General features: G+C 42.0%; 1 protein-coding gene across 39 annotated transcripts in view; it reads left to right on the forward strand.

The window, feature by feature from the left end:
* The window catches only part of PTPRD (protein tyrosine phosphatase receptor type D), a 382,778-nt gene that overhangs the window by 284,473 nt on the left and 75,948 nt on the right, over positions 1 to 22,357 (forward strand). For all 39 annotated transcript variants that reach the window (XM_068235008.1, XM_068235101.1, XM_068235030.1 and 36 more), the window contains one exon: positions 2,079 to 2,202. In XM_068235008.1, coding sequence (XP_068091109.1) covers positions 2,079 to 2,202 — 124 coding nt within the window. The remainder of the gene's footprint in view (positions 1 to 2,078; positions 2,203 to 22,357) is intronic.

A 22,357-nucleotide genomic window follows, 5' to 3' on the forward strand; every position in this document is an offset into this window, starting at 1 on the left:
ATGTACAGTATTACAAAAGCATCAACTGAGTGTTGCTGGATTCCAATAGTTAAAATATTGGTATTATGATATTACCAATATTTTACAATAGACTTACCCAGTCCTTCATTCTCACACTAATCTACCCTCCTAATGCCTAACACTAACTCCCCTCCTAAAGCCTAACACTAACACTCCTGCCTATCACAATAGTAGGCAATTGGCCACTCATAGCTGACGTACTAGCCATTTGGCTATTAATTGCCAATCAGCTAGTATTACTCGAAAGCAGCATTGGAAGTACTAGGTGATGAGTTAGCATTGGTACTAGCTGATCGGCTACTTATAGTCAATGGACTAGTATCAGACACCAAACTCACCAGCTTGTTAGCCACCGCAACCATTTTACAGCCTGAACTTTTCATTTCTGTGTTGCAAAGCAAATGTTTTTAAATTGTAATTTTAATCACTGTGGTTTTTTTAAATGTAATTTATGTGAAATGCGAACCTAAAATGTGTACCTATAATGGAATTGATAAAGGGAATCAATATGGCGACCTTCATTTATCTCAGGACAGAGTTCCGTTAATAAGGCACAGGGATTTCATAATTCATAAAAAACAATTAGCTTACCTTGCTGTCTGATCTATACTTTTATGTGTTGTTCATCACTTGTCTTTATCTTGCATTGGACTGTTTTCTTTAAATACCCAGATAAGCTTTAAATACTTTGCTGGCTAACAGTTGTTTTTCTTTTCTTGATTATTACATTAATAATTTGTTTTAACCTGTTTTGTTGTATAAAATGCTTGAGAAAGATTAATGGGCAGTGGAGGTTTATTTTGAATCTCTGTTCAGCCAACTGCAGTAAAACCCATTATCACCAGCACTTACAGGACAGAGGCTAAATGCATACTGTTTCTGTTTATATGACCACATTAAAATGGCTTATATGTAAACCTGAAATCATTAGTCCATATTTTCAGAAGTGAAAGGACGATTAAACATGCAATGAAAGTGGTTTTTGTATAAAAAGACAACCAGTACCATTTGCATATGTATAACGTGTATGTAACAGACACTATAAACATCAGATTTAATTTATTCAAAGACTAGAAATTAACATATATTTCCTGTATATTTCATCATTTAAATTCTAGAAACCTATGTGGTATGTATACATCTGCATCCATACAGTCACAGCAAAGCCCACCAGGGCAGACTTATCAAAACTGGTGCAAAGAAAATTAGAGCAAAATGTTTTCAGAGGTGAAGCAAAAGCCAAGACATTTTATTAATCAAGCAAATCAACTGCTCCACTCCTGAACCTGTTTTCCATCAGCTTAACTTCAGTTTTCATTGCAGTGTTATTGATAAATCTGCCCCGCTTTTACTCCTCCTTATGAAGCATGCATACACACATCCAATTTTGACTGGCCAATTTTAACATTTCCGTGTAGTAGATTTTGAACAATATGCACAGGTTGTGTAGGTACGCTCTCATATGGCAGGTAGGTGGTAGAATTGGGCGATATTAGATATGTGTACACACCCTTACACTATTATTTGAATACTAGTGTAAAGACTAAATGCTTTCTTTTTACAAAAACATGTGTGTAATCTAAATGAGACATATAGGCACAAAAGGAGCATAACAACTGATTAGATTTTAGCTGTTAAACAATGATAAAGGGCAGATTTCTCAATATTTAAGAAGATGGGTGAAAAGGTAGAGAAGTTGCCAAGAGCAGCAGTCAGAATCCTTGTTATGTTCAACACATGAAACCGGATTGGTTGTTTTGGGTCTTTGGTCCAATTTTATGCCAGTTTTTTTGTGCATCTGTCTTGATAGATCAACTTATTTCACTGCTATATTTTTTTTATTTATTTATTTTTGCGAACTCCAAGCTTTTTTATTTTATTTTAAGATTTTTTTTTTTTAGTTTTAAAAAGAACAAAAGATTATGGTAGGACATTATACTTTCCATTCTCTTTTGAGAGATAGTGTTGTTACAGTTCATCACATTTGATGCTACAATCTTTCTGAAGTAAGAGATCCATTATGTGTTCCATTATGTTGCCTTTTGTTTCATTTACAGTCTATTGACCCGGGACAACAGTTCACATGGGAGCACTCTAACCTGGAAGTTAATAAACCAAAGAATAGATATGCAAATGTAATTGCATATGATCACTCACGTGTCCTGCTTTCAGCCATTGAAGGTAAGTCAATTCTTCTTCCCTCAGTAAACAGCAATATTAAGCTGTCAACATTTAATGAACAACTGCTGCACAGTGTTTGGAAAGTAATTCCCATCTATGTTGGTGTTTTGTGTAACATGTGTAGATGCTTAAAGCTGTTGGTTTAATATATTGCACAGAAGACGCTTGAGGAATTTAGAATTCTGTCAAAGCCATCATGGTAGCTTAGCGCAAATCTGTCTCGTCTGACAGGTAATAAACTTGACTTGACATTTTAAGTTAAAAGGCAGGGAGCAAAGCTAGGGTGTGAGATCTGCAATGTCTAGCCTCAAAGTTGAAACTCTTACCCCCACCCACTTCCACATCATGCTGCAATGCTCAATGGCTTTCTGAAAAACAGAGAGATACACATTATGGGTGAACCGAGGGTGTGCCAAAGATCTAACTTTTAAGCTGAAACTAGTTATTTGTGTATTGACTGCCTCAGATTTAGTGAGGAATTAAAAGAATAGCACATATGCCTTGACATCTGCTTTTAAGTATAATGGCTATTTTTCAGTGTGGCAAGTTTTCTTTGAGTCAAGAGAGTAGAAAAGTTTGCAGTCTTGTACCAGTGGAAATTTGTTTTCAACCGTATCTTATGTACCAATTATAATATATTCTGTTCTGATTCTAGTAATTTCAATGAGCCAACTGGTAACCAGGTATTTGATAGCCAACTGGAAACTCTGGCAGAAGATTCAAATATGCTTTTGCTTGGGTAACTTCTTAGTCCTGGGGATAATTAGTAGCATTTTTAATTTTCATTTTAGGAACTGCCATTGTATTATTAGGATTATAGGATTATTATCTTTTTTTTTCACTGTGCCATGTTTTATTGTTTAACTGTTTACAGGATTGGGTAAAGGGTGTTATTGTCCAGATTACAGAGATTGGAAAGCTTCACATTAAAGAGGGCTTCCTAATTCTACTTTTAGTCCATCCTCATAGTCTATCTATCCACTCTACCTTCATCCTTATTGAAGTGGGAATACACTCTTGGAGGTAATGTCTCACTCCCACTTACAGAATATCACCCCATGTCAAGGACTATGTGGGCTGGTATTGTTCAGGCAGCAGAGCTCTACGCTGGTAAGCTCAGCCATACTATAAAGAAAAAGAAGTTTTCTTTAAAAGAACAGAGGTTGGGAGGTTGTAATTTCAGTTTTTTATGCTAATTAAATTACAAATGAGAAAAGAAAAGGATACAGTATCAAGAAAAAGTATGTGAACCCATTGGAATTATATGGATTTGTGCACAATTTGGTAATAAAATGTGATCTGATCTTCATATAAGTCACAACAATAAGCAATCACAGTCTGCTTAAACTAATACCACTCAAATAATTAAATGTTTCCGTGTTTTTTATTGAACACACTATGTAAACATTCACAGTGCAGGTGGAAAAAATATGTGAACCCTCGGATTTTATAACTGGTCGAACCTCCTTTGGCAGTAATAACTTCAACCAAACATTTCCAGTAGTTGCAGATCAGACGTGCACAATGGTCAGGAGTAATTCTTGACCATTCCTCTTTACAGAACTGTTCAGTTCAGCAATATTCTTGGGATATCTAGTGTAAATCACTTTCTTGGGGTCATGCCACAGCATCTTAATCGGGTTGAGGTCAGGATTCTGACTGGACGCTCCAGAAGGACTCCAGAAGGAGTATTTTCTTCTGTTTAAGCCATACTGTTCTTGATTTACTTCTATGCGTTGGGTCGTTGACCTGGCAAAAAGTCTTGCTAAACTTTGGAATTTATTTTTCCTTCGATGATAGCAATCCGTCCAGGCCCTGATGCAGCAAAACAGCCCCAAACCATGATGCCCCCACCACCATACTTCACAGTTGGGATGAGGTTTTGATGTTGGTGTGCTGTGCCTCTTTTTCTCCATGCAATTCTCTTTTCCACTTGAATTTTCACCTAGGAGATTTTTTCTTTAATGTTCAATAACTTTCCAGCAGTTTTAAACTAAAAAAAGTACCAAGTATGTGGAAAAGTACTAACAAAATTATTTGTAATAATTTTCTTGCTTTCTGGTGGCTTAAAGGGCATTTTATTGACAAGTTTAAAAATATCACCTAGGAGAAAACTCAGGAGAAAAAGTTAATTGAATATGGGCCATAGTGTTGTGTGTTTCTTCCAAACAACTCAACTTTGGTTTCAATTATCCACAGAATATCTTGCCAGTACTGCTGTGGAACATCCAGGTGCTCTTTTGCAAACATTAAACATTCAGAAATGGGTTTTTTTTGGACAGCAGTGCCTTCTTCTGTGGTATCCTCCCATGAACTCCATTCTTGTTTAGTATTTTACGTATCATAGATTTGCTAACATGGATGTTAGCATATGCCAGAGACTTTTGTAAGTCTTATGGTGGCCATACGTGGCACCATTTTTTCATACAATCATACCATTTCTATGTAATATAAGGGAACTGCCTAAATTATCCTTTCAGTATATTCACCTAATTTACCCTTATACTACATAGAAATGGTAAGATTGTATGAAAAAATTGTACCGTGTATGGCCACCATTAAGCTGACACTCTAGGATTCTTCTTCTCCTCATTGAGCATTATACGCTGTGCTCTTGCAATCATCTTTGCAGAATGGCCACTCCTAGGGAAAGTAGCAGCAGTGCTGAACTTTCTCCATTTATAAACAATTTGTCTTACCATGGACTGATGAACTGCAAGGCTGATGAACTCTTTTGTGCGAGGCAACATTCACATCAGGCAGTGCTTCTCGGGAAAAGCAAACGCAAAACTGGTGTGTATTTTTTTATAGGGCAGGGCAGCTGTAACCAACACCTCCAATCTCATCTCATTGATTGGACTCCAGCTGGCTGACACTTCACTCCAATTAGCTCTTGGAGATGTCATTAGTCTAGGGGTTCACATACTTTTTCCACCTGCACTCTGAATGTTGTTCATGGTGTGTTCCACAAAAACATTTAATTATTTGTGTGGTATTAGTTTAAGCAGACTGTGATTATCTATCGTTGTGACTTAGATAAAGATCAGATCACATTTTATGACCAATTTGTGCAGAAATCCATATAATTACACAGGGTTCACATACTTTTTCTTGTTACTGTATATACAGAAATTAGTAATGCAGTAGGCAATAAGTGGTGCTTGGTGATTTAGAAAGCATGACTAATGCAATAGAAATTGTCCATCAGTGCAATGGCGAAGGTCGTGGAGCAATCACAGAGTACTGCGTGTGATTTTGGAGTGATCACACTTACTGGCTGCAGGCACAAAATGTGAATGCTTTGAGAATCGTGTTTAAAATCGTGGTACTTTTGTGATTCAGAAATAATGATCAGTTTCTGAAATCGAATGAGAAACCAATCACAGTGGGCCTGACTGCAGTAGAATAGCTCTAAGTAAAATGACTATAATGCTAGCATGGTGCTAATATGAATATATTGCAGGCCTTCAGAGATAATGTGTATGTGATATGTATTCACCCTAAAGAGACACTGAAGTGAAAAAAATTATGATTTAATGAATTGGTAGGGGTAATTACTAGAACATTGGTAGCAAAAAAAAAAAAATTCTCATATTTTTATTTTCAGGTATCCAGCTTTTTTTTTATAACATTGCATCATTCTCTAATATTTGCAGTTTACACATTACTCAGCATTCTACAGATCCTAAACTTTTTTACAGGACAGGCAATGAACCTTTGACCTGTCCTGAACTGTTCTCTGTAAAAAAGAAAAACACAATACAGCTGAGATAACCTAATCAGAAGTCAGAGCTCTCTGCTACTTTTCAAAGTAGCAGAGCTCAACGGCTATTTGCATTAATAACAACTGGAGTTTCTTAAATGTTCCTGTACTGGAAACAAAGATTAGACTTATGTCTCTGCTCTGTAACGATTGTGGAACTTTCCCCGTGATCAGCGCACAACGCGTGCGCTGACACGGCGGAAATCCTCCACAAGCGTGTAATTGCAGGCACCCAGCAAAAGGTGCTACGCACCTGTAGAGGGAAATTCCTGTCGGCAGATGGCGCTGGGGAGTGCAGAGGAACCAATCCTCTGTACCTCCACAAATGCCAGACAGGAATTGTACGAAACGCAGAACGCAATCGCAAGAGAGGCGATTGCAAATGAGAATGAGCAAAGGGACAGGTTGTATGTGTGTGCGCCAATCCAGTCGCCACCCCGCGACCGCACACACACAACAGCAGATATGAAATAGGAACGCGATCGCGAGAAATGCGATCGCCAGACGAGACACAAGGCAGATCAGGACAGAATACGAGGGTAGCAAAGGCACAGTAAATAATACAATGAGAAAATGCGGAAAACAACAAACGCTAGCTAACCGCGAACACCGCACTCATTCGCAACAGTGCACGCGGTTATGCGCGGTCTCCACGTGATAAGCACAATAGAGACAAGCACGCCTAACTAACCATCAACAGACAAACATGAAACAGAGGACGCGAGCGCTTGCTTAACGGTTACCTCACCGAGCCTCCAGCAAGCGTAGCAGACAGACACACGAAAACAGGGACAAGCGAGAGATAGGATCCACAGCACTAGCGAAAAGTGGCTAGCGCGATCCAAGTACAGAGTAGCAGAACAGAAGGATCCCCAGCGCTAGCGAAAAGTGGCTAGCGCGATTCCAGAAGACAGAACAGAAGGATCCCCAGTGCTAGCGAAAAGTAGCTAGTGCGATCCCAGGAGACAGAACAGAAGGATCCCCAGCGCTAGCAAAAAGTAGCTAGTGTGATCCCAGGAGACAGAACAGAAGAGATAGCTGGTAGCAACCGCTGCACCAGCTATACTCCAAGAACAGAGATCAGAACCATTTCCTGTCAACCACCATAGGGACAGGACAATGGCAAACAGGCAAGACAAGACAGAACAGGCAATACAGATAATACAATCCTAACAGCACTAGGGAAATCTGCCTAGCGCAGATTTAGGAATTACTCTAAGCTGATGTTCAAACAGAGAGCAAGGCTGACACCCCACCAGGAGTGTTACATAGGACGAAATCCTTATGAACAGCGAAGCATTGTGGGAAAGACATAGTACTTATAGTACACGCCTCCAATGAATGTGGCCAGGCAATTTGCATGACAACGTATGCAAATTCCTCTGCAAGCACAAGCTGCAAAACTGACAGAAGCTGTTCTTTCCAGAGTCCTGCAGCATGCAAACCTACACAATGGTCAAAAGGCTGGCTGCCTGCACAGGCAGCTGAGCAAATCATCACATGCTCCTAATGCTTTATTTCTTAGCTGTACTACACAACCAATTCATTATATCATATATTTTTTTCCGCTTCAGTGTCTCTTTAAAGGGAAGGTTCACAGTCTGTCTTAGAAAAATAAAAATACAAATCCACTTACCTGGGGCTTCCGCCAGCCCGTGGCAGGCTCCCGGTCTCCTCCGGCGGCGCTCCCGACCTGGCCAGGCCGGCTGCCAGGTCGGGCTTCTCGTGCACTCCAAAATGCGCCTCACGGCGGCGCGCTGACGTCATCGGACGTCCTCCTTGCTGTACTGCGCAGCAGTAGTTTTAAGTAAGTAAAATCAAACAATTTTTTTTTTAGTTTGTGAATTTCATGTGAAGCTATTTAAAAAAAGTAATTGTGTTCTAGTTTTACTAAGCCCTTAAGGCTATATTCTCTTGCATTAGAAACAGCTTAAATGATTATAAATTTTAACCACAATGTGAGATAAGTAGCTTCTCATCCTCTGATATAAGATCTAGTTCTCTATTTCATGGGTTAAAGTACAAACATACTCTCGTTACAAAATAAGACAGTAGCACTGTGTGAAGTCACATGCTCCACATGCTCTGCAGAGACTGTATACTCTATAGTGACTCCTTCTCATTTTTATTTGCCCATTCTTGTTCACTGTCTTGGCTTTACTCGGTGGGTAACCACACTTTATAGATAAAACACATCTTAACAAGCAGCATCAAATATGCTATTAGCAATGGGTAGTCAAAAATATATATTCACACAACACATCCCTAATATATCCACTCTTCAAGTTCTGTGGCTGTTATTATGAAGAACAGTTTAACACCTTGGAGGGAAAACAGTATTTCAGCCCATCCAGTAGGGAACAGTGCAAATTAAGTTACACATAATAAAACAAGTCAAGAAGCTACATGTTTCTTCCAAAGGAATTTACATATATTTTTCAGGCTATAATGGAAACGGGACTCTGTTTAATATATTTTCGGAACACATTTCATAATAATTAGTTTATAGATGTCCCTTGTCAACCATGATGCTTTTGTATTACTGCACAACCAAATTCGAGTTACTAGAGCAGATGTGACATTGTAAATGTGCAGCACTTTTGTTGATGCATGTGATGAAAAAAGGCAATGTAAAATCTAATAAAAGAAAGTAAATATTTTCTAATTTCTGGCACACAACAGTCCCACTGCTATCTTATTCGGTTGTTATAAAATAAAATGGTCTTAGCTGTGCCAAGTCATTAGTAACAGACTGGTTGCATCTTTCTTTAAAGGACCACTATCACAAAGTCATTTAAAATATGCAGGTCATCCCTAAAGTAAAGAGCATTTTAATTTAATCAATTAAGAAAACATTATTATTTGAGGGCAGACGATCACTGGCTCCCTCGCTGTTTAGAAATGCTCCGTCAGCCTAATCCACTTATCATTAGTGGCCCTGACCCGACCCAGGGTCGCCTTATCTCACAGCGCTTAGAATCGCCGCTTTAAAAGTCCTCTGTCTGCGCAGTTCGCATAGCCAGTACTGCGGCTGCGCAGGCTTTCAACCCTGGGAGCGGCACATCGTCGCTCCGTAGTCTCTGTTATACGTCATGTGGGCGTCACCACATGACCGACTGCCCTTCCTTCACTAGCCGCGCCCCCTCAGCGCACAGAATATCAGCGCTGAGCAAGGGAGGACGTTACCTAGCTACGGGATTTGTTTACTGCAGATTTGCAGAGTAAGCTATTTTATGCAAATTGCAGTAAACAAATCCTGTAGCTAGGTAACGTCCTCCCTCGCTCAGCGCTGATATTCTGTGCTGAGGGCGCGCGGCTAGTGAAGGAAGGGCAGTCAGTTATGTGGGTGGTCATGTGGTGACGCCCACATGACGTATAACAGAGACTACTTTTTTCATATACTTTTATATAAAGTGCTGGGAAAAAAAGTCTGTGTCCCATATGCAATGAACTTTTTCCCCTGAGCTTTCTGCCAGTGATAGTTTTACACCTTGTCAATAAAATGCGTTTTAAACTGCCAACTACTGAGAAAAAGCTAAAAATTATTTTGACAGTACTTTTTAGCAACTTTTTGGTACTTTTTCAATTGCAAAGTTGTGAAAAGTTATTTTAAAAAGTTGAATAATGATCTCTGAGAAAACTCAGGAGAAAAAGTTGATTGCATGTGGGCTTGTGTGTTTTATGAACCAAATAATATATATTATGACCAGTGCCAGGTCTCCCCTTCCCCCAATTTGTCTCTCCACCATCCTGTAGAGTATAACGGCAGCGGAGCACCCTCACCTCTCAGCCTAGCAGGCTCCTCCCTGCTTTGTGTCCTCTCTTCATCTTCTCTGGCACCTCCTCACCGTGACCTGGTGCATGTGCAGGAGAAAATGAAAGTTAAAATACATGAATTTTACAAATCACAATAAACGTGATCTCACTGTCAATATAAACACAAGAGAAACATTTCAGGCTCACATACCCTTTAAACATCAGCAATGTTAAAATGTTGTTCGACTCAATAATAAAAACTGTTAGAAGACTAAATTTTTACTTGTTGGCTTATATCCTTTGTTTATTCATTGGAAGGAGGGGGATGGGGCCATCATAATGTAATTAGCTATCCTGTGATAATAGTAAATACCAGTAAACACTCAATTCTCAAAAGAATCGCATACCACAGCCACCACAGAGTCCCCCGCTGCCTAGCACCACAACTGCCACAAATCATGAGTGAGCAATTGATGCACTACGCTGCCTCCCAGGGTCCGTGCTTACGTACAACCTTTTTTTAGTATATAGGATTCCTGGTAGATGGGCTGTTGAATGAGCAGTTGCTGCTTGCTAACCCTGCACTTAAACTGTCAACTAGCCACAGTGTGTCCACGCCATGCATAAATACAACTGCCTATTAGAATATAAGATTGTTTATTGGGTAGTATCTGTTTAGGCCTAGTTATTAATTTTTCACACCTATTACAATTTATAGACAGCTAGTTAACCTAAGCCCATTTAAAAATGGTCTCTAGGTAAGTAATACCGCCACCACAGCCGCATTTTCGTGTGCAGACGCGCACACACGTCCTGGCTCCCTGGCCCCGTTCTCCTGTCCCAACAGCTGTCTGTGCAGCGCACATGTGCAGTAGCAAAAAAGCACGGTCCCAAGGACACAGGGACAGTAGTATACGCAGAGACAGTTAGGTTTTATTAGGTAGGATGACCCCCTGCATTTTCAGCTATCAGGTTATTTATTTACTTAAACCAGGGGTGTCAAACTCAAACACAAAGTGGACCGAAATTGTACACTGGGACCAAGTCGCGGGCCGACCTCAATGTCTACTGGCCACCTTCCTCCCTTATAAAATTCCCAGGTGTCTAATGGCCCCCTGCAAAACCCTATACAGTTCCCTGGTGTCTAGTGTTCCTCTTTCCCCTATACAGTTCCCTGGTGTCTAGTGTTCCTCTTTCCCCTATACAGTTCCCTGGTGTCTAGTGTTCCTCTTTCCCCTATACCAGGGGTGTCAAAGTCAAATACAAAGTTGGCCAAAATTGTGCACTGGGACCTAGTTGTGGGCCAACCTCAATGTTTATTGGCCACCTTCCTCCCTTATAAAGTTCCCAGGTGTCTTATGCCCCCCCCCCCCTAACCCCTATACAGGTCCCTGGTGTCTAGTAGTCCCCCCTTCCCTACACAGTCCACAGGAGTCTAGATGCCCCCACCCTCCCCTAAACAGTTCCCTAGTGTTTAGTGCTTCCCCCCTACCTCCCCATGAGGCTTCCCTGATGTTCTAGCACTTCCAATATAGCTTCCCTGGTGGTCTCGAGTGGGCCAAACATAATGCAAAGTGGGGAAACCACTTGAGGGTCAAATTTAATGGCTCTGGGGGCCAGATTTGGCCCACGGGCCGGAGTTTGACATGTATCACTTAAACTTTACCTGAGATGGTAGAAATAAAAAATATACATACCTGAGGCTTCCTCCAGCCCCCTCCAGGCTGATCACTCCCTTGCTGTCCTCCTCTGCTGCTGGGACTGTCCACAAGTCAGCCCTAAAAGTATGTAGGTTGGAGCCAGTCAGCGCAGTGCGCTCCCAGAGATTAGGACACACAGTTGAGCCACTCATGCGTAGAACACCCTAGGCTGGAGGACTTTTGGGGTGAATTGCAGATGATCCAAATGGTGTAGGAGGACGGTGAGGGAGTGATCAGGCTGGAGGGGGCTGGAGGTCTCAGGTTTACTTTTAACATAAAATGTACCAAACTTTGATCTTTCTTATAAGATAGCTGAAATTATGTTAAGTGACCATCTGAATTTGCTACTTTTAGGTTACAGGACTTTGCTGGTTGCCATCCATTGCTCTAAAGCAATTCTGTTATTATAAAAGCCATGAATGTGTCTGCCTGATAGTAATGAATGAGTTAACCACGGGGGTCAACACCAGTTCACAGTAATCTAGTCTGTAATCATGTTGTCTGTATGCTATATGGTCACTGACATTCCCCATCCAATCCCGTTACACTCTGCGCCTACTAAATGGGATTTAAAGTTTATACAAATAATGTGCTGAGCTATCATATTGCCCACTCTTTAAAGCGTGTGTTATTAGCTTTCATATAAACCTGCGCCAGCCACATCACGTCTTTACTGTAAATGCAAAAATGATTTATTTAGAGCCTTTTATTGCTTATACTTTGAAAGCTCCGTCATATTTTCTGTCTATATATCAACCATGGACCAAGTCGACCAAGGTCATCTGCTCATTATTCTTCTAATCTGTACAACGCCTTGCCAGAATAATGTTTGATATATCTCCACTGCTGTTTAAATCAAAAGCATCTTAGTTTGACTTGGGTTTCAAGCGATTGTTTGCATGATAGCTTTCTGTAAGTGATTGACTGCTAATCACTGAATCTGCGATACCAGGAATGAAAAATGAATATTCTTTTTACACCTGAATTATGCATATTGCAAATCTCAAGCAATATGTGAGGCTTGTGAGGTTCCTGTCTACATCAGTACCTAATCCATCTTTAAAGGAGATCATTCAGCACCTGTAAGACAGCTGTTTTCTTGTACATGGGAAGGACAGGATAGCTTAGGATTTATTCATATTCTGCATTCCCTACATCCTTTTAAAAATGACCTACAACTGAAATGTTATCCTATTTTCTATTCATGCATTTCTTCTAAAGCAAACAAGTTATTGCTTTTATCTGTTTTCTTTTTTTCATTTGGTAGCAGGACTAAATTTAGGTGTAAGAAGCCTATAGGCAAAGATATTCGGTTGCCTTGAGCCTATTATTTAGCCATTACTGAAAACAGTCTGCCCTTGTCCTGAGAAAAAAAAACTTGCATATATATATATATATATATATACATAGAGAGAGAGAGAGAGAGAGAGAGAGAGAGAGAGAGAGAGAGAGAGAGAGAGAGAAATGTGGACACAGTTTTATTTTACTGTACAGACCACAATTTTGCAACAGGAAAGCAAACAATTTCTATTTTGTATGTATAGTGCTTAAACAGCTAATGTAATTCAGTTCACGAAGCAAGAAAATGGCAGGTTACCACATCAGAATCAGAATAATTTGTTTCGCCCAGTACAACGTGAGTTGTACCCGGAATTGTTTTTGGCACAAACAGGGTCGGTGATGGTACCGTAAGCTCACATTAGTTACAGTAGATATACAGTATGTACACAGTGCATACATATACATACATTAGATACATAGAGTAGTTACAATGTACACACAAGGCATAGAGTAGAGAGTAGGGTAAAAGCATAGCTAGAGGAATCCGTAAGAATGGACCCAGAAAAAGGACTCAGGAGAAAAGACCAGGGGGACATCCGCTGCCGTACATGGCACTCAAAACGCTTCTCCAGCGATAACTTGAATCAGATGCCCCCCAAGACTATCCTGTGGAAGAGAGAGAGGAGAGGAAAGAAGAGAAAGGAAGGATAGTGAGATAGAAGGTGTACAGCAGCAGTAAAGAATGAGGACAGTGAGAAAGAAAGCAGTGAAAAAAGATAAGACCCCACTAGGATTGCAATGCAACCCAGCCCATTTAATGTCCCGCTTGGCAGGCTGTGTTGGATCGGCAGCTGCTGGTCAGGCGTTGTGTAGTAAGGTGCCAGTTTGGTGGGCCTGTGCCAGACGCTGGATTATATAAGCCTGGCAGACCCCGTGGAGACCAGGTGGGGGGTGGCTGCTCCAGGTTAGTGGAGCAGGGCCCGGCGGCCGGTAGACCAGGATGGCCTCAGGAAAGCTCCTCTGTGGAGGGCCTGAATATGGATGGCGGTCCCTCTAGGGGACACAGCAGAGACATCAGGACTCCCAGGCAGCAGAGAGCAAAAGGCAGGCAGTGCATGTCGGCTGGAGGTTGAGGTGCCTGCATCAGGGTGAAGCAGCTCCTGGGCCTATGGTCGCAGCCACGTGGTTGGCATCCACAAAGATGATATGCTATGGCCCTATGATGGGAGTGAGCAATGCAGCAGTGGGTGGCTTGGGCAACAGCTGTAGGCCAGAGTAGTAGCAGCACTAACCTCAGTGGTCCAGGCAGGCAGAGGTGGGCTGATAACCACCTGTGTGCAGCGCTGTGGTCCGGTTCCACGTGTGCAGAAAAGTGGGTGGGTGAACCATGTGGGTGGGCTGGGAACCTCCAGTGGCTACTGGTGCCAGGCAGAAATTATGGTATTCCGGCTACAGGCCTGGAGGACCTTGTGGGTGGGCTGAATGTAGCAGCTGCTGGCTGCAATCCAGGCAGCAGTGGAGAGAAATTCGGATCCTCTTGTGGAGATTGGAGTGGCCAGGTCCTGTAGGCTGTATCGGGCAGCATGCCCTGGTTCCCCCTGCAGTGGCAAGAGCAGACCAGACAGCGGAGTATAGATCCAGAACCCCAAGCAGCCAGAACACGTGGGTGCGATCAGCTGAGCACCTGATCAGCTGGCCACCCGCCAACAGGCCTGCGTGTTTCCCCGTGTTCCTGCGGTTGGCTCCCCAGCAAGGTTCCCCAGGCTGTGTGCCAGTGATGGTGCTGCAGGCGGCTGGCTCACGATTGGCTGCCCGAGAACAGTAGAGCCCCTGCAGCCAACTGACCGAGCACACAGCTGATCAGCTGGCATTGCGTGGCCCACCGGCCGGATGGGAGTCCGCATCCATCACGTCCGTGACACCTGCCACTTCACCATTCTCCCTAGAAGGCGAGAAAGAGCAGGTGAGGGATTTTATGGGGGAGAAAGGAGAAAAAGGACCGGAGCCCTGTGGCCGTGGCGTCCTGTTACGGCGCCATCTTGGTGTATACCATACCACATTGTGAGTGTTTCCTAAAATTAAAACCATAATGAATTACTACTAAGCAGTGAGTGAAACATTGCAAAACATTTCTCGACAGGCTTAGCATGCATCCAGGCCAACTAGTTTATATGACACCTAATCTAAGTAAGAGTGCTGTAAACCATGGGGGTGAGGCCAGGCAGAGGATCCACCTACAGTTCAGCTCTGATGCCCCAATCTATCACCGCAGTCTTCACTCTATGTGGCGCATCCCCGCTGGAACTGGAGGTGAGGAGACAACACCTACCTGACTTCGGTTACACCCAGGACTTGTATGCGCAAGGTATCAGAGCTGAATGGAAAGTAGGCAAATAAACCACCAGACCACACTAGAGGTAAAGCAGAGTCTAAACAGTCCAAGTCGGCAACGGATATTAGAAAGTTTCACAGTACCAGAACGTTAGGCAAGGACAGGTCCAGAAACAATTCAAAGGTCAACACAGGAAATCAGAGGGTCCTCAGTACCAAGGGGCTAGGCAAGACGTAATCCGGTAATCAGGCAAAAGTTGGTCCAGGCGGCAATTAAAATGTAGTCCAAAACACAGGCAAGAGTCGTAACAGTATATCAAAACAGAGCAATAGCACCCAGAGCTTCACTAAGGCAGCTTAACGCTATCACGGGCAAGAGAACACTGCAGGAGCAAGACTTAAATACTTTGAGGAGAGAGGTGTAGCTTCAGCTTGGCTGGACAGCTGAGCCTTGATTGGCTGCAGCATTAGCCAGAACTTTCCCCATAATGCTGGCTAGTTGCCCAGATTGGCTGCAGCAGCCAGCTAGAATCTCCCTAATAATGCTGGTTTGCTGAACCAAGATTGACTTCAGCAGCAAGCTAGAATCTTTTCCTAAGTGCATAGGACGGACACCTGGCTATATACGTCCACTCCTGCACAATGCGGAAACGTGTACACCCGCTCTCGATTGCAGAGATGCCAATGGCTGTTTTCGGTGCACAGGAAGAGGCGACGCGTCATAAAGACCTAGACAATGCCAATCCTGGCTGACTCCCAGAGGGACTTGGAGCAGCGCAGGACTCCTCAGGTAAGTTCCTGACAATGGGTCCTGGGTTTGTGTCTGTTGTATTAAACATCTAAAACCTAGTCTTAGTCGTGGGCAAATTCTTTATTAAGATTTAACATTTATTGAACAGTCTCAAACTAAGTGGCTTAATGATAGCAAACATGGGGGGCCAGTTCCTCCCTCTTCTGCAGTGGAGCAGTTTACTATTTACCTGCATCAGCGCTGCTTCGGAAGAAAAGGACCAAGATGAAATGTGGCCCAGGGCAAGATGCTAGCCTTCTCTTCTTTTTGGTAAGTTTTGGAGAAGGTTTACGAGCCACATGAGGGGGTTTGGATCCCCAGAGTGGGCCCCATGGTAATTGTCCTGAGGGGTCCTCTATAAGTTTTTGCTCAAACTGACAATGTTTCAACCACAAATACTGTCATCGGTGTGCTCCTTTGGATGAGAAGGCAGTGTGCTGTCATTCTTTTACTGCTTACAATGATGCACATTTGAAGCTGTGGTGGGCCACATAAAATGGCAAGGAGATTGACATATGTGCTTTAAGGAGACCTAAGATAAAAAAAAAACAAGGTGGCCACTGGGTTCTACTACTTCAAACTGCTGTACTACTTGGATTTTCATTAGGCACGTGGTGGTTGGGTTAAAGGGCTAGATCTCTATGCTGATTCCAGTTTTCAGAATAGGCATCGAGATCAAAGTGGTGATTCAGGACATTCATTTAGGCACACTTAAGTCAGACACACTGAACCTTACTGGATATACTTAATTGAAGGCACAGTTCATATTTGTGGCATCATTTGAATAAACTTACCATATTTTTTGTACAACAAAAAAAATATATATTTTTAACCTGGTGCGTCCAGGGTGCAGGGGCATCTTGTAGGGCTTCTTCAGCTACACTAATCCCTGTGGCCCACTCAGCTTACACCAACATAAAGCAATTCACACTGGTTCCTGAGTCAGAAGAGCTTACCCTCTTACAAGACCCAGGGGTCATTGGAGAGTTGCTGCAATCTTATATAGGGTTGCCTTAGGGTGGAAAAAGAAACAGATAACCTCATATTGAACACACTTTAGATGAGGTGCAAAGGAGAGAGGAAAGCCCCCTTCAGTTCCCTTCTCACCCCAGGCTTCTTGCTTATAAGCATAAAACATCCAGTACACCTGAGTGTACTTATATTGCTCCAATCCCTCAAGCTGGTCACGTGCCGTGCTGCTGATATATAGCGGCTCCTCTGTGCTACCTGTAGCTGTTACCCAGAGCAATGTCAATCTAGCTCTTATCATTAATATTGTTGGGCCAAGAAGAATGAAATAAGAACATTTTTTAAGCAAAAAATTACACAGAGATTGGTCGAGCAACCCAAAGTACATACATTTATCTGAAGGCATGCTTCCTACTTGGCATTAGAATATGTGAGCCAGTGTAGGTGGAAATGGAAGCAGACATGATCCTGGCAAAGTATATGAGTGCCTCATGGCAAAGAGGAGATCTTGATATGTTACCTACAGAAACACTGCTGAGGGGGTTAAAAGTTTCAGTGTAGTGCTGAGCTAGTCAGCACTAGGCTTGCTATTATTTGTTTATTTTGTTTTTTGTTAATGCTAGATAAGCTTTATGGTCAGCTTGGTGGTGGTATATCCTCAATGACAGTATTTTTAAATCTAAGGATGACTGAACACGTCCCTGGCAGATAAAAAACGTTCGCATTTTACTGCAAATTATCGTGTTCAAAATTTGCATGCACAATTAACATTAAAGTCAATGGCTGCTGACTTTAGCGGTTAATAGCAAAGCCCTCGTACATGCTAGAATAGCTGTGCTCTTGGAGTTGGACCCCAAAGGACTTCTAAATAGAACAGCTACTATATATATATATATATATATATATATATATATATATATATATATATATATATATATATATATATAGTTAAAGCTGCTGATACATAACTTACTTTTGTTGAAAATCCAAAGATTATGTTGATATGGTAACAAGCACTAAAAGCCTGACTTGCATAGCCTGCTGCTAAATCTTTTAGATTGGTTGATTCAGGTCAGGGGACCACAATTCAAAAATGTATTGTTTTAAAATCTTTGGGCAGTCTGCTTAAAGTACAAGTGTAGTGAGTGAAAATATAGAGGCTGCCATATGTATTTCTTTTTAAACAATACCAGTTGCTTGGCAGCCCTGCTGATTTATTTGGCTACAGTAGTGTCTGAAGAACACCAGGAACAAGCATGCAGCTGATCTTGTCAGATCTGACTATAATGTCAGAAACACCTGATCTGCATATGCTTGTTCAGGGTCTATGGCTGAAAATAATAGAGATAAAGGGCAGCCAGGTAACTAGTCTTACTTGAAAGGAAATAAATATGTCTACATTTCCCTCTTGTTACAATTATCCTTTAAGAAACCATGAGATGTTTTTTTAGAATATTTAAAATAATGGCTGGAGTTGAACTTTAACATTGTTGTTATCAGTAGAAGGTGTATCAGTGAGCCCAAGAAGGGGAACTACCAGCTACCAGCATGTCGGAGCTCAAGTAACAAGTAATACCCCTTTAGCACTGTCGGCGCAGAAGTCAAAGAATAACAATATTGGTAAACTGCAGGACTTGATGGCACCCTCCAGCAACAAGAACATTCAATCCCATTATTTCAGTAATTCAATACATTTCCAACATTGCCAGTAAAGTGTCTTGCTTTGCCAGGAATATTTTCACAATAATCAGAGTGAGAATAGCTCTTTTTCTTTTTTTTTTAGCTACAGACTTTCCTTTAAAGTTTTATTGATTAAAGTATAAGTGTATTGTTAAGACACACGATAACTCACAGCACATTTTATTACAAGCCAATTATACATTATATATAGACAAAAATCATTAACCTGCTATTGATAGGAAAACTCACAGACAGCGTACTCAAGCCTGATTTCTTCTGCAGACAAACAACAAGTGAATGGGAAATCAAATGCCAGTCAATATTTATGTAGTTTACGCTGTGATAAATCTACAACAAGCCTGTGTATGTACGGATCATTTGTCAAATGATTCTATAATTTTTTTCCCTAACAATTATTAAGACAAAGTAATTAAGTTTGGTTTATTATATGTGGCTGCTGGATACAGGCATTCATTTACTTTTCATATGTCTGTCTGCTCTCTCTACCTGGATGTTCAACAGATTGTTTTTTAACTCAACCTGGAAAACTCCTGACCTTCTCATCCCATCCATCAAGTTCTCTCTCCAACATTTCTTTTTTTGTCAACAACACCTCCATCCACCTTTTCCCTTAGACCCAGTTGCTGGGTGTTACCCTCGACTTGGCACTCTGTTTTACCGTACATATCCAGAACGTTTTAGGTTCTTCTACTTCCATCTCTGTAACATCACCAATATTCACCCCTACCTAACCCCCGACACCTCCATACTCCTGGTCTATGCTCTGGTCATCTGGACTATTGCAATAGCATCCTTTATGAATTTCCCAAGGCCAGACTCTGACCCGTGCAATCTGTTATGAACGTAGCTGCCAGGCTCATTTACACACCTCTTCAGCTGCCCTTCTTCACAAGTCCCTTCACTGGCTCACTGTCCCCCTCGGAATGAAATTTAAACTGTTCTTCCTGGCATACACAGTTGTTGTGGGTGATAAAAAACACTCTGCAAGGAAAAAACACAGAGACAACAGGGCCTGAGGAAGTGGGCACATACCCACAAAACGCATTGCCAGTGCAAACTAATTTGTCTTCATTGAAATAAGCCACCTCACTTTTTTACATTTTATTTGATTTTAATGTATTTTATCACATCTAGGCTCCTCTTTCCCCCTACCTTCCTGGCATACAAATAATTTCATTACATCTCCCTTTCATACATCTTAGATCTTGTCCAGTGTTACGTCACAACCCGCTCTCTCTGCTCCTCCAACACTCTATGGCACCTCTTGCATCATTTGCAACAGGACTTCTCTGCTTTGCATTGTTCACTAGGGACTCATTTTAGAACAGTTTCAGCATACTTAAGCTTAAGTACACTAAGGGCTTGTTCACACTGTGAGTTCTTTGAGCTTTATTTAAGCGCTAGGTTTTTTTTTTTAAGTGCTTGTGTAAGGAATTCCAATGTGAGTGTTCTCACATGAGTGTTGAGCTTTTTTTTCCAATCGCAGGTCCTGCACCATTTTCTGAGCATTTGCGCTTCAATGGAAAGTATGGTATATGAAAATTGGAAACTGTTTTAGTTTTCAATATTTTTTATTGGAATTTCAAATTTTTAACAAATATGCCATTGACATATCATGTATAAAAAAACAGAGATCACAGCGGTTTTGGGACTCATGGAAAACCATGATTCGGGAGGTGTTTGGCTTTCCGGTTTCGTTATCCGCTTCCCAGGCCCTGTTATATACCTTTAATGATGATGTGCCAGGTAGATTTAGGCCTCTATATAGATATATGCTACTAGCCGCTCAGTGGTCAATAGCCTTCAAATGGAAATCCACAGATCTAGAGTTATCACTGGTTACTCAACGTCTAGACCTAATGATGATAATGGATCGGGTATATTTTTATAGTATTGAGAATATGACAAGATTTGATCTCATTTGGGAATCCTGGAAAACATATAGGAGTTTTTAATCTCCCCTGGACATATGTGTTCATTAATTATAGAATGATATACAAGATTGGAATTATTCAGGACTCTTGTAGCCAGATGTCATATGCAGGGATGTATTTTGATATTTTGGTTTTTTTTTTTTCTTATTTTTATGTGTGTTTTTTTAGTTTTATGTATGTGTCAGAGGGAGCAATGTAATCTCATATCGAGGGCTTATAGGACGGACTGATCCCTGGGATCTCAGCAGAAGGTACCAGGTACCCCATTTCCCAGGCCGGACGGTCCAACTATCTATACTATGTCCTTTGGAAGCTCCCTCTTATTCTTTTGATGTTTAGTTGGTATGTTAATACCGTGTGTTTTTTTTGTTCTGCTTTCAAAAGCTTGGTACATCTGTTGATCTGCTCAATAAAGCTTTTTAATACAAAAAAAAAAAAAACAGAGATACACTTTATACATAATAACATTCTTTGTTTAAACAAATAATATAAAATAACCTGTACAAAAGTTATGTTGTTGAAATTCGAACAGAAATACCTTTAGTAAATGACATAGCTTGAAATAGATACATAAATGTTGAGTTTCAAAAAATTTGTAACGATTGTGGAATTCTCTCCGTGATCAGCGCACAAGGCGTGCACTGACACTGCGGAAATCCTCCACAAGCGTGTAATTTGCGGGAACCCAGCAAAAGGTGCAATGCACCTGTAGAGGGAAAATTCCTGTCGACAGGGGGAGCTGTGGAGTGCAGAGGAACAGCTCCTCTGCCCTACCACACACGCCAGACAGGAATTGCACGAAGGGACGGAACGCAATCGCAAGAGAGGCGATTGAGTGAGCACAGAGACAGATTGTATGTGTGTGCACCAAACTAGTCGCCAACCCGCGACGGTGCACACACCACAGCAGATATGAAGTAGGAACGCGATCGCGAGAGGTGCGATCGCCAGACGTGACACAAGGTTACAGCAAGGCAGAGCACGAGAGTAGCAAAGGCACAGCAAATCATACAATGAGGAGATACGGAAAATAACAAACGCTAGCTAAACGCGAACACCGCACTCATTCGCAACAGTGCACGCGTTTATGCGCGGTCTTCACGTGATAAGCACAATAGAGACAAACACGCCTAACTAACCACCGACAGACAAACATGAAACAGAGGACGCGAGCGCTTGCTTAACGGTTACCTCACCGAGCCTCCAGCAAGCGTTCGTAGCAGACAAGACAGATACACGAAAGCAGGAATAAACGAGAGATAGGATCCACAGCACTAGCGCAAGGCGTGTGCGATCCAGGCAGACAGAACAGAAGGATCCACAGCACTAGCGCAAGAGGCTGGTGCGGTCCAAGTACAGCAAGAGAGTAGTAGACCAGAAGGATCCACAGCACTAGCGCAAGTGGCTAGTGCGATCCAGGAAGACAGAACAGAAGGATCCACAGCGCTAGCGCAAGATGCTAGTGCGATCCAAGTACAGAGTAGCAGAACAGAAGGATCCACAGCACTAGCGCAAGATGCTAGTGCGATCCAAGTACAGAGTAGCAGAACAGAAGGATCCACAGCACTAGCGCAAGAGGCTGGTGCGATCCAGGGAAACAGATCAGAAGGTGCTACCAGTAACAACCGCTGTTCCGGTTAGCACCCAGACACACAGAACGATTTCCTGTCGACCACCGCTGGGACAGGACAATCGCAACAGACAAACAAAACAGATAAGCAATCCTAACTGCACTAGGGAAACCTGCCTAGTGCAGTTCCAGGGATTACTGTAGGCTAATCTTCAACAAAGAGCAAGGCTGACACTCCAGGCGAGTGTTACACAGGATCTAACTCTTATGACCAGCAAAGGTCTGTGATATCACATGGTATATATAGAGCAAGCCTACAAAGGATGTGGCTAGGCAATCTGCATGACAAACGTATGCAAA

Source organism: Hyperolius riggenbachi, chromosome 1 (genome assembly GCF_040937935.1).
Source record: "Hyperolius riggenbachi isolate aHypRig1 chromosome 1, aHypRig1.pri, whole genome shotgun sequence".
Lineage (NCBI taxonomy): Eukaryota > Metazoa > Chordata > Amphibia > Anura > Hyperoliidae > Hyperolius > Hyperolius riggenbachi.